The following is a 12773-nucleotide window of genomic DNA, read 5'->3' on the forward strand; positions in this document are numbered from 1 at the left end:
ACACACCTCTGGCTCTCACAGCGCAAGAGCCAGCCAAATTGTTACTGGATAATAGCGGTGGAAATAAGAGCAATACCGGAAAGATTGAGACGAAGAACAGACACGACCTTGTTTTCCTTTCATTCTGAATTTTCTTCTTGTTTCATTATCTCTTATTTGCTTATTTTGCGGTTTTTAAAAGGGCTCAAAGAAACTATAGATCAAGAATGGCGGTTGGGGATTTGGAGATGTTGATTTTGTGGTAAGACCTCTGGCTGCACCTCACGACAGACTAATGTGCAGCCAGAAGGGCTTCCAGACTAGAGAACTCAGCAGCGATGGACTAGCCGTCTAATACTGTCTGTGTATAGCAAACACGCTTATGAAATTGATTTTCTTTTGATTCTTGCGCAGTAATCATTGGACACGTTATGCAAATTCGCATGGATCACGTGTGGACATCATGGTGGCAGCTGTCGACAGCTGCTCTCCCAATCCAGTCGGCACTTTGCCGGATTCAAACGTCTTGTGCAGATAAGGAGCGTCATCCGCTAGTGTACTACGTTTTTTTACTTGGCTGCTTGAAGATCAACAGTCTTAATTGGCAAATCTTGGAGACGATCGCTACCAAGTCTTATACAACCACGGACAGCATGGCGCAAACGGGCTCGCGCAAACGAGGTCGAGCGACAGCAGGTAAGCCTACACTCCGCGAAAGTGTTCATCACAAGTCGCACCAATTTCTTTGCCGCCTTGTTTAGCCTATCTTTTGTAGATTCGGTCGACTCTGATCAACCCAGCAATTCCAAAAGAGCCAATGCGGCGACGAGGAGATCAACAAGGTCTGCAAAAGATCGTGAAGCCGGCAAGAGCCTGGGTGGGAAAACGTGAGACTCGATGATGCCCGCCATTTATCTGGCTTCTGAACCTGTATTCACATTGATGCCAGCTTACAGGGTGCCATCAAAGCAGCAAAGCAGAGTCGCAAAGGAGCAGTCGATGCCATCGAAGAGATTCGAGCAAAGGGAGACGAAGTATTCCTCGCAATTGATAGCGAGCGTCGCAGATTCAAGTGAGTCATCCAAACCAAGATGTAAAGCAATCACACCGGTGGTTGGTGCTGAATATCCTACAGTGATGGCCATCGCGGCAGAGCAGACGGAAGCTTTGCCGATTCGCTCGCTACCGAGCGTGCGCTACACTCGCATGACCCGATCGCGGGCTGCGAGGCCTTTGAAGAGGCCAAGAGAGCCCTGCAGAAATTCCACTTACTCATGGCTCGCTACGACGCCGTCGACAGACAAGCTTCGGGTCCTGCAGAACCACGATGGATGCGCTGGAAGCAGGACGTCGTCGACCTTAACGCCCTCAACGGCAAGGCCAAGAGGCTCGCCCGCCAGATGACAGAAGGACACTTGGCTCCGACTGGCTGGCCCGACTTGGCGGGTCCGCAGACGGGTGGTGAAGATCAGGAGCTGGCGCAGATTGCCATGGAGATCTTGGACGAGGCGATGCCCAAGGGCACCGCAACATGGGGGACCGCGGCGGCCCAGCTCGTCGATGTCTACGGGCGCATGCTCAAGGATACTTTTTGAGTCAAAGGACGTGTAAACGTGATGGGAAACATGTAACGATGGTGTTCTGTGATGGCTGACTGCACAATGGAGTCTACTTGCTTTGGGTTGGTGTCGGACGTTGGTGGACAGCTTAGCTACTCTTCTATTAAATATGCATAAAATACATAACTGAGCTAACCCCACCATCTTCAAGCCAATCTAGATTAGCATAAAAGAGCAAAGTTGCTTTCCGACGGCTCCACTCCACAAACCAGCGGCAGCATTACCTAATAATAGATGACTCAGCAGAAAGTTCGAGGGCAGGCAGACAAGGGCAAGGCGGGGATGGTGCTAGGGTACTAGTTACCAAATCAGACTAGCGCGTCGCTTAGCCCACACAATGCTAGCAATTTTTTGACCTACACTTTTCCCGTCGCACCAGTGGGCAGCACTTTTTGAAATTTCTCCCTCGTTATCGCTCTACTAACCCACGGCAGGAACACCATCACCACATAAGCCGGTATGTCCTTTTCTACAATACGCCTCAATCGACTAGAACTCGCGCTCGATAATACAATCGCCTCATTGATTCGACGAGAGTTTCTTTCGATTGAGGTTCCCGCGAGTTGTCGTGGCCAAAACGCCGTCGTTGCTAATGTTGGGACACAGCAAAAATGGGTGCCCTCAAGTATGTCGAGGAACTTCAGAAGAAGAAGCAGTCCGATGTGATGCGCTTCCTTCTCCGTGTTCGCTGCTGGGAAGTACGTTGAACCCTGCCAACAACCGTTTTCGCTTTTTTCTACATCGCCTCGATTTGAATCCCGTTTCCCTTTTTTGCCTTTCCCTGTTGTGGGCGATCCTCTGTCGACGGGTGTGGGTTGGAACAATCTTGCTTGGATCGCTGAGAGGGACTCGAGACTGGCTCTGGCTTCGCTGTAGTGCACAGTACCGAACTTTTCAATCCGCTCTCTGCTCGACCAATCTACACCCGGCGTCAAGTCGCTTCTGCTATACAGTCGTTGAACATTATGCTGAGACTGCATCAATATAGCTCCGTCAGTTGAACGTCATCCACCGCGCCTCGCGCCCTTCGCGCCCCGACAAGGCCCGCCGTCTCGGTTACAAGGCCAAGCAGGGCTACGTTGTGTACCGCGTCCGCGTCCGCCGTGGTGGCCGCAAGAAGCCCGTCGCCAAGGGTGCCACTTTCGGTAAGAAATTTGCTCCCCCTCGCCGACTGGTAGCAGAAGGACAGACTTGCTAACGGGATTTCGCTCCACAGGCAAGCCCACCAACATGGGTGTGAACCAGCTCAAGTACCAGCGCTCCCTCAAGGCCACCGCTGAGGAGCGTGTCGGCCGTCGCTGCGCCAACTTGCGCGTCCTCAACTCGTACTGGGTGAACCAGGACTCGACCTACAAGTACTACGAGGTCATCCTTGTCGATCCCCAGCACAAGGCCATCCGCATCGATCCCCGCATCAACTGGATCGTCAACCCCGTCCACAAGCACCGCGAGGCCCGTGGCCTCACCGCCACCGGCAAGGCCTCTCGCGGTCTCAACAAGGGTCACCGTTACAACAAGACCCGTGCTGGCCGCAGAAAGACCTGGAAGCGCCACAACACCCTGTCCCTGTGGCGCTACAGGTAAAGGTTGGTGCGCGTCCGCGCACCCGCCGGCAGCTCACAATTGTCGACCGAATTCGTTTCCAGTCTCTCCCCGGATCGCACACACATACACGGGGTTCTTTCTTCTCCAGGGCTTCTCGGGGAATGCATTGCTTGCGTTTTGCTTGGACTTTGTCTCGTCTTTGGTCGCTTGCGTGTGCCACAATCTTTTCTCGGTCTTCTTGGTGGGAAAGAAGAAAGAGAGCCCCCCATGTAATTGGGCTGTAACACCTTGTTGGGTCTGAGAGCTCATGTCTGGGGGTTTAACGTCTATTTTCGGTAGCTTGCAAAAATAACTTTCGGATGAATCAAAATGAAGTGGGAACGAGAATGTTCCAGTATTCAATATTTCAATGGGTCCGCTACTATCGACTTTGTGATGCCTGTTCAGATAAAAGTCTTACTCAGAAGTGGATTATGCATCGGAATAATGCCTTTTACTATCCATCCTCACATGTGATCTTAACAAGCCTTCTTTATACCCTGTCCAGCTCATTACGTCGCAATACGTTACGATTCGCCGACGTAAAGCCCCCTTTTACATGACGTCGGTCTCTTCTAATAAGCAGGGAGAATCCCGTCAGAACCTGCAGTCTCCATAGCCGGGCAGACGCGGATCATGCCTGAGGTCCAGTCGGTCCAGCCGCAAGCCACGGTGTTGCATATTGCCATGCGGGGGGCTTGCAGTGCTGACGCGCATGGTCAATTACCGGGTATCAATCGATTTCTGGACAGAATCTGCTGAAATGTTGGTGGTTGCAATAGTATAAAAACCTACAACTTGCGCCAATGCGGCAAGCAGCTTCCGAGACATATACAACCTTGGGGGTGTAAGCGGTGCCACAGTCTTCAGAGGTCACTTGATTGGAGTCTCCAATACACGCAGTCTCACATACCCATTTAGGCAGTCTTCACGTTGGGAGAATGATGGAAAAGCAAAGCATGTCGACGGACCAGAGTCTGTCAAACGAGACGCTTATGGAGCGATATCCCGAATATGCGTCGACGGCGATTCTCGACGAATTGCGAGCGGAGGAGTATTCCTTCCTTGACGAGCACAGACACGTATATTTGGACTATACTGGTGCAGGTCTCGCTTCCCATTCTCAACACCGAGCCCATCACGAGCAGCTCAAGCACGGGACGTTCGGAAACCCCCACTCGAGTAACCCAACCAGCCGGGCCGCTACGGACCTGGTCGACGAGACGCGGCAACGAATACTGCAGCACTTTTCCGCATCGCCGGAGGAGTACGCAGTCATATTCACACCAAATGCGACGGGCGCGGCACGGCTCGTCGGCGAATCGTATGCGTGGCGGCGTGGCGCTCGGCTGGTCCTGACGGCGGACAACCACAACTCGCTGAATGGCCTGCGCCAGTTTGCGGAAAGGGGAAAGTCGCGAACGGTATATGTGCCGATCGCTGACGCAGACGAGCTGCGCATCCGAGAAGCAGACGTGGTGGCCGCGCTGTCTCACAACAGAACACCAGTCTGCTTACCGCGAACCTGGTTCGAGAAGAGCAAGGCAAGCGGCACGAGCAGCCGCCGGGGTCTGTTTGCGTATCCGGCACAGAGCAACTTTACCGGCGTCCGCCATCCGCTGTCCTGGATTCGCCTAGCGCAGGAGCAAGGGTACGATGTGCTTCTGGATGCAGCCGCGTACCTGCCGACAGCGAAGCTAGACCTGTCCACGCTCAAGCCCGAGTTTATCATGGTCAGCTGGTACAAGCTCTTTGGGACGCCCACCGGCGTCGGGTGCCTCATTGCGCGACGAGACGCGCTGGCTCGGCTCCGCAGGCCGTGGTTCTCGGGCGGTACCGTGCAGGCCGCGACGGTCGGCTTGCCCTGGCACCTCATGGAGGACGGCGAGGCCGGGTTCGAAGACGGCACCGTCAACTTTTTATCCATTCCCGACGTCACCGTCGGACTCGACTGGCTCTCCCACATCGGCGTCGACACCGTAGCCACGCGCGTGCGCTGCCTGACGGGGTGGCTGCTCGAGCGGCTGCTCGCGCTCGCCCACAGCGACGGCAGTCCTCTCATTGTCCGCTACGGGCCGGTCGACGTGCGCGGCCGCGGCGGCACCGTCTGCTTCAACATTGTGGACGGGTCCGGGGCCGTGGTCGACGAGCGGCTCGTGGCGACCGAGTCGGCGAAGGCGGGCATTTCCCTGCGCACGGGCTGCTTTTGCAACCCGGGCGCGGGCGAGGCGGCGCTGGGCATCACAGGCCGTGGTCTGCGCCGCCTGGTGCGGGCGCGCGCAGAGTCGTACCAAGACTTTGTCGACGCTCTGGACGGGACGGCGGTCGGGGCCATCCGCGTATCGCTCGGCATCGCGTCGGTGGCGGCGGACGTGGATGCCCTGGTGGCGTTTGTGGAGGAGACATATCGGGACAGGGTGGTGACGACCACGAATCTGCCGCCGCGCACGAAATGCTGAGCCGAGACGGCAGAGATGCCGATAGAAAATTATTTATTTTTACGTTGTCATACATAACTCTGTAATTAGACATAGAGATACTAGTTACTTTCTGCTTTTTAACCCGCCAGACAATGAACCTATTGTTCTGTGTAATAGAATGTGTCTGGAGCGGGTCTCGGAACGCCAAGAATCAACTGTGTTGCCGGGATCCCGCGACCCTTGCTGCACACGCAGGGCACGGCGTTGGCGTCCAATGATAGGAGAGATATATAAGCAAATTCCTTCAGCCTGCATAAGAAAGAACGCTAATTGATGTTGGTGGTTCGTTCTGTATCCACCGCAATCTGTTGTTGAGGCCGCTGTCGATCAAGGCATGCTCCGTCTACACAAGGTGATTGGCCTGGTGAACAGAGCGGCCATCTAGACAACGGGTACAGTAAACTGCGACTTATAAAAGCCAGAGAAAAGTACTGTTTGCTGGAATTTTGACACGTCCTGAAGCACAAGGATGTTGGCTTTGCTTGTGGCTTGAATCAAGCCAAGACACTTTGCAACATGCTGCAGTTGAAGAGTCTCGTGTTAATGGCGGCCGCAGTTGCAGCGCTGCCCGAGTTTTCTGGCGCTCTGCGGCCTGGCTCGCCCGAATCCATCAAAAACCTCAAAGACAAGATTAAGAATGTCGTCATCATGGTCATGGAGAACCGCTCCTTTGACAACCTGATGGGCGGTCAGACGCTGGCCGGCCTCGAGAATCCTATCCAGACGGGTCCGTACTGCAACCCTCTCAACATTAGCCGGCCCGGCAATGGAAACGGCTGCACCGCGGCGCTCGACTTTGACTCCATTATTGACGATCCTGACCACTCCATCTCGGGCAACAATCTCGAGTTTTACGGCTCCTTTACGCCCGACAATGCTGCCATCAAAGCGGGCAGTCTCGAGCCAGACATGAGCGGCTTCCTCACGGAGCAGATTCGTCTCTACGGTGGCAAGCAGGATGAAAAGGTGCTCCAAACTCAGGTCATTAACTATTATACGGAGAGCCAGGTGCCAGTCATAACCGCATTGACGCAAAATTTTGTCGTCTTTAACCACTGGCACTCTGACGTCCCCGGTGTAAGTCGCCTGTTGCTCCATCCATCCATCCTTCATTCTTGCGGTCGAAAAAAAAATTAAAAAAAAAAAAAGAAAACTCACATCAAGCACAGCCTACCAACCCCAACCGCGTGGCCCTGTGCTCGGGTACCTCGGCGGGCAAGGGCAAGAACAACTTCAAGTACAACACCATGACGCAAAAGTCCATCTTCCAGCAGGTGACGGAGCTAGGGCTCGAGTGGAAGGACTACCTGGTCGACACGTCGATCCAGGACGCGCGGTGGTTCACGTGGACGTACGACAGCAACAACACGCACCGCGTCGTCTTCATGGACGCCTTTTACGAGGACGCGCGCCGGGGCCGCCTGCCGCACCTCGCCTACATCAACCCGTCGTGCTGCGGCGCGGGCACCAACTCGATGCACCCGACGGGCCGCGTCTCGGACGGCGAGCAGCTCATCAAGGACGTCTACGAGGCGCTGCGCGCCTCGCCCCAGTGGAACCAGACGCTCTGGCTCATCACCTTTGACGAGACGGGCGGCTTCCACGACCACGTCCCGCCGCCCCGCGCCCCGCGCCCGGACAATGCCACGCACACCGAGACCACGCCCGCCGGCCGCGACTACACGTTTGCCTTTGACCGGCTCGGCGGCCGCATGCCCACCTGGCTCGTCTCGCCCTGGGCCCGCGCCGCCGTCGAGCAGCGCGGCGTCAACGCCTGCGGCAAGACCGTCTCGTACCGCGCCACGTCGATTCTGCGCACGCTCGGCTACCTCTGGGGCTTTGCGCCGTATAACCCCCGCGTCAAGGATGCGCCTTCATTTGACCATTTGATCGGTACTGAGCTGCGCACTGATACGCCGGACAGTTTTCCTACAGTCTCGCACTTTCGTTCGTAAGCATGTGTGTTTGAGGTAGCCCCGGCCCCGAGCCTTGCTATAGAGAATACGCCTCGTTATATAGAACATAGAACCGTGGGGGTTTTCTTTGGACATGAGTCCTCGTTGATATACTTTTGTCATATCATTGTTTTGTGCTGGTGCTTACCCCATTGTACTTAAACATAGAACTCTTCTTAGCAATCGGGCTCTCTAAGCTTACGATTAATAAGTTAGCTAATCAGAAGGCGTAGATAATAACTAACTAGTAAGTATAAGGTTTTAAGTAATATGAAATCTATTATATTATATATACTTTAAAATAAAGGTCCTAAGGAGAGCTTAATAACGCTAGATGCGCTATAATGCCTTAGGAACCAGACTAGGCACGGGGTAGTATAGCTAGCGTCCGCGCGTTAGAATCGCGGGGTGAGTAACGGCGTTTATGACGTAGTTCAACTGTCTAGCATTTAATATGTAGTTGATCAAATATTCTAAATAACCAAATATCACTGGAAAATTCTTCAAAATAAACAAATATAGGTCCACATTTGATTTGTCTGACCTAAGGGCAGCGCTGTCATAACTATCACCCAGCAATTGTATGGTACAGCTTAGAGAACACTAGAGACTCTTGATTTCCTACTTAGATAGTGAAATGATGCACAACTTGACCTTGACATTAACAACTGATCTCATAACGTGGTGCTAATTAGGCTCGCTGCGGACAATTCCTGGATTTATCGCATGGATAGAAAAAGGCTAGTTACTGCCCGAAACAATTAAGCCGAGGATCCGCTGACGCACTCCTTAATGGCATTCCACGCGATGTTTCGGTTTGGGAATATGTTGATCTGCTTGCCTCTTTGGACAACACACTCGGCAACCTGAGGGCGGCACTCATCAAGGCTCTTGCCAAGATCCTTGCAAAGCTCCTCCTCCCTATGCCTCAGATCCGCGAGCTTGTTAGAGCCCGACAGGTCGCTTGTCTGGGTCCCAGGATTGGAGCCAGAGCCAGGTTCCCCGAGATTTGCGTTTATAAATGCTAGGTGCTTGCTAACACTGGTATACACCGCGGGAGCCAGGTTGCAAAAGGGTGTTAGCTTTGTTGGCCACTGAAATCCTGGGTCCCTCGCGACGAATGACGCGATACCAATTATCTGTCCCGTCTCCTGGTCGAAAAGAGGGCCGCCGCTGTCCCCTCTGCATACATTCTTGCCATTTCCACCAGCACACACTATTTTGTCTGTAGCAACCCAGTTTGGGTCGGTGCTGGAACAATATTCGCGTGGCTGAACAGGAACAACAACCTTGCCAAGTGTGCCAGCTCGGAAGGGAGAGTCGAGAAACAGTGGTGCCTTTTGCACGCCCCTTGCCTGTTGGTTAGCGTCTTCCCGATATGCTGCTGAGGTTGAGGGCGCTTACCAGCCTGCCGCCACTGCAGTGGAATTCACCACGGGATCCGAGCCGTTCTCCGGCAGCATCGCATAACCAATCGCCTCGCTCTTTTCAATTGGAGTTGATAATTTCAAGATGCCAATGTCATTAGATGTTCGCACGCCATTCGCTCCGAAATCAGGATGTCGCTTGGCCGACGCAACCTTTGCAGTTACTCCTCCCTTACTAGGGTGCTGTACAGTTATTAGCTTTACGCTGCACAAATTTTTGCCTGTATCGAGGCACACAACGCGGCATTGACGCCCAAGTAACCAAGATGTGACCTAAGCGATAAAGGGTGTGTAGACTTACCACTGTTCCTGCCACCACGGAACCGTCGCTTCCACCAATACAATGAGCAGCAGTAAGAACAGTAAAGCTGTCTAACAAAACACCTCCACAAAAGTTGCCAATACTAACGATAGATGGAAATTCACCATCCTTGGCATCTTGTCCGCCAATAATCCTCTTATCGATACTTGCCGCCGCTGTCAAAGCAGCCGAAATCGAGACGACCAGTGTAATAGCTACCTTGCGTATCATTGTAAAGAATGTAGTTGTTCATGAATCGGTAAGGATAGTTGCAGAATATATACGCACAATGTGTATAAAGGAATGTTCTCTGTCGATAGATCGCAACACCATGGCCTGTCTGGGCAGCTTGCGTTATTTATCATTGCACATATATACACACTGAGGCATTGAATGTATAGGCAAGTACCTATAACTCATGAACATAAATACAATTATTAATCTACCTCCCTACGCTTAATTTAGCTTTAAGCATATCGTAGCCATACGAGGCGTGATGTGTACAGCCGATAAATACCTACTATCTAACGAGTCTCCTAAGCCGTGTAATCTTAAAATCCCGTGTTAAGGAAATAATATATAGAGCTCATAATTGCAAAGGGGAGCCTCTGTGCTAATAGTCCATGCACTGCTTACCTATGCTCGACCGAACGAGGTGGGATGACCTACGTCAGGTCGGAATGGTGATTCTTGGGTACGGGATACTCGGCAACAATTCCGCCAATATATTTCAAAGTGTAACTGTTGCTAAATAGGCTGCATAGTATTCCAAATCATGTACTGTGGAGCATTACGAGTGCTATCATCTTCACAACGTAGCCTATTCGTCGTCGCCACGTCTACGTGGTGCTACGAACCCTCCGTCTTCCTAGTCCTAAGTAATCCTAAACCAAATATCCCGTCTTTCAGTCGTTTAGAACGGGTCATCTTTGTTAGGTGTGTATGAACTTTTTTCTCCCCCTCTGATTCATCCTGTATCTATCCTCTATGACTTTTACCTATGTCGCCATCGTCTCATCCGTTATATATCTGTTACATCCTCAGTAGCTATAAAACATAAAGGCTAGCTAATCACCCAAATATATTCCTGACGTAAAAGGTACACTAAGCTGACTCGTTGCGAGACCAGTTGACTTCGGCTATAGCCGTACGGTCCGCAGTCCCGACACTCCGGGAACGTGGTTCGATGTGTGACAGCACGCTTTGACACTTCGGACGATGTGGTGGGATAGCACCGTCGGCTGCTCCGCATAGCCGCGCCCCCTCCGCCGACGCTACTTAGACCAGGCAAGGGGAGACAAAAAGGATGGCTCATCCTCATAATATATCACACGAGCACCTAGAGAAACAGAATAATAACAGAATAATAAAAGATGGATAGAATTTATGTTTAATAAGAGAGTATTATTTAGCTATTCAATTATACTAAGTTGGTATTTTCATATGTAAAGCTATCTTTTTAGTATTAATAGATAATACATAAAAAGGTAGTCTTACTTTCAGGAATCTCATCATAGGCTGATTACTTTGTCCCCCCGCTGCCCAGGCTAGCGTTCCAGACCTATCCGTCAAAAGCCCCAATGCAGCATGACCCACAGGTCCGCGGTTACCAGTCAGAACAACGTCGCTGATCATCGTGGATCATATAAGGCCAACAATCAGTCATTTGCATGAACTTTCAAGTGGACGTCTCAGAAAATTCCAACTGTGCAAGGCAATTTATGCTTACTACATTGTTCGGAAATAGTGCGAAATGCTCCCGCTTAGTTAGTGTCGGCTCACAGGGGGAAATCACTAGCTACTGCAGTAGTCATATGATCTTGCTCTTGTTTTCTTTCTAGAGCTGGAAGCTATCAATGGAAAAAGGAGGTGCTGCAACCTTATTCACGTGCACCTCTACAGGGCAGGAGAGGGAGCCCGTAAGTGATTTACATCGCGACAGTCAGGGCTAATATTTGAATATTTCAAAGTCGAATCGAGCTCAAGACCTTTGAATTGAATGAATTGAAGCTAGTAAGGTCTTCATCTTGATCGAATTGGAAAACGAAGGCCTTCATTTGCTTCTGTCTTGCAGGGGGCGGGCGTTCTAGTCGCAAGCCAATGCAAAAACAAAAGGTTACGAAGAAGAAGCTCGAGCCACAGTTGGAAATTGTATAATGAAGCCAGATGTGTCTGCTAGTGATTAAAGCTCTGTATTGAGCTCTCGCTTCGGCCTCTAATCTGCGAAAGTAGTTGTCATGGAGGACGGAGCAGCAGGCGCAGATAAACAAAGTACTGAGGCACAGTGGACAAGTTGAAGACCTAACAAACTGGCGAAAACCCAATGCTTCGCTCACTGCTCGCCGCGCCAAAAGCCGCCAGGGACTGCATGCCAAAATAATCGCGATGGATCTATCTATATAGACGTACGGAGCGAACTAGCAAGAAAATATCCTCCTTTTTCGGTGACGCCGGCTGCCTACGCCTGCGGTCGCGTGGCGGCTCTATTTACGTGCGACGCCTCGCCCTTGACTCCTCCTCCTTCTCAAGATCCAAGCCACACCGGTGGGCCCCGCGCGCCGTCAAGTCCATGTCTTCGACTGACAGGCGGCCCATGGCACCGACAAACAAAATTTTTCGAAGCCGTCGCGGCGGCTGCGATGCTCAGACACAAATTTTGGCTGCCGCATCTCCAGCGCGCTTTCATGGGGGGTCGGAAACCCGGGCGTTGGTTTTTTTTTCGACGCGCTCGCGCAGCTTGTGCGTCTTACGATTAAAATGGTAATCCTCGCGCTCCACCTGGCGCCGGCGACGCTTCTCCTTACCATTCTGTCTTTGCCCAGCCTCGCGTGTTCGCCTTTGTCTTGCGACGTCCATCGGCGTGTGGGAGAAAAAGTAGTGCTGCAGCTATTATAGGTGAGGACACCGGTGAGTACGTTCTGCCGCCTGGCACACGTGCTGCGGCCACATCTACTTACTAGAATGATTCCAGCATAGCTGCGTCGTGGGGGCCGGTGGAGAAAATGTAGACATCTTTTGCCACGGCAACCAAGTTAAGACTATGATAAATAAGAGAGTAATACTATCTTAGTTATAGAGTAATATTAGCTATAGTAAATATAAGATATCAAGGCCTAAAAACTGACTTTTTCTTAATTATAAATAGAATAATCTTTTAAAATAAATCTTTAATATTATAAAAAGAATTTAAAAATAAGATAATATTACTTATTATTATATAATTATAATATAGATATTTAGAGAAATAATAATAAGATAAGTTTATATCTACTATATAATACTATAGATTTTTATAGTTTATTTTTAAATATTATAATATAAAGATTTTTTAAATTTAATTTTTTAAAATTATAAATTATTTATTTATTTAAAAATAATATAATTAATAAGTAAATAGGCTAGATAAGTAAGTAAGCTACTCTACCTAA

At 51.0% G+C, this 12773-nt stretch overlaps 5 protein-coding genes across 5 annotated transcripts; 4 read left to right on the forward strand and 1 right to left on the reverse strand.

Annotated features, from left to right (window-relative positions):
- Positions 1 to 632: 632 nt before the first annotated feature.
- Positions 633 to 1574, forward strand: BBA_03199 (uncharacterized protein; the record flags this gene model as incomplete). Its single annotated transcript, XM_008598296.1, has 4 exons — positions 633 to 675; positions 755 to 866; positions 929 to 1051; positions 1115 to 1574. The coding sequence occupies 4 exons, from the start codon at positions 633 to 635 to the stop codon at positions 1572 to 1574; spliced, it is 738 nt and encodes a 245-aa protein (XP_008596518.1).
- Positions 1575 to 2209: 635 nt separating this feature from the next.
- BBA_03200 (60S ribosomal protein L15) lies at positions 2210 to 3182 on the forward strand (the record flags this gene model as incomplete). Its single annotated transcript, XM_008598297.1, has 3 exons — positions 2210 to 2296; positions 2587 to 2743; positions 2815 to 3182. The coding sequence occupies 3 exons, from the start codon at positions 2210 to 2212 to the stop codon at positions 3180 to 3182; spliced, it is 612 nt and encodes a 203-aa protein (XP_008596519.1).
- A 959-nt stretch (positions 3183 to 4141) lies between these two features.
- BBA_03201 (aminotransferase class-V) lies at positions 4142 to 5641 on the forward strand (the record flags this gene model as incomplete). The annotated part of the gene is made up of 1 exon (XM_008598298.1): positions 4142 to 5641. The coding sequence occupies one exon, from the start codon at positions 4142 to 4144 to the stop codon at positions 5639 to 5641; it is 1500 nt and encodes a 499-aa protein (XP_008596520.1).
- A 537-nt stretch (positions 5642 to 6178) lies between these two features.
- Positions 6179 to 7931, forward strand: BBA_03202 (phospholipase C PLC-C; the record flags this gene model as incomplete). The annotated part of the gene is made up of 3 exons (XM_008598299.1): positions 6179 to 6739; positions 6832 to 7613; positions 7925 to 7931. The coding sequence occupies 3 exons, from the start codon at positions 6179 to 6181 to the stop codon at positions 7929 to 7931; spliced, it is 1350 nt and encodes a 449-aa protein (XP_008596521.1).
- A 447-nt stretch (positions 7932 to 8378) lies between these two features.
- BBA_03203 (trypsin-like protease) lies at positions 8379 to 9576 on the reverse strand (the record flags this gene model as incomplete). The annotated part of the gene is made up of 3 exons (XM_008598300.1): positions 8379 to 8967; positions 9022 to 9227; positions 9346 to 9576. The coding sequence occupies 3 exons, from the start codon at positions 9574 to 9576 to the stop codon at positions 8379 to 8381; spliced, it is 1026 nt and encodes a 341-aa protein (XP_008596522.1).
- Positions 9577 to 12773: the final 3197 nt, after the last annotated feature.

Source organism: Beauveria bassiana (genome assembly GCF_000280675.1).
Source record: "Beauveria bassiana ARSEF 2860 unplaced genomic scaffold BBA_S00006, whole genome shotgun sequence".
Lineage (NCBI taxonomy): Eukaryota > Fungi > Ascomycota > Sordariomycetes > Hypocreales > Cordycipitaceae > Beauveria > Beauveria bassiana.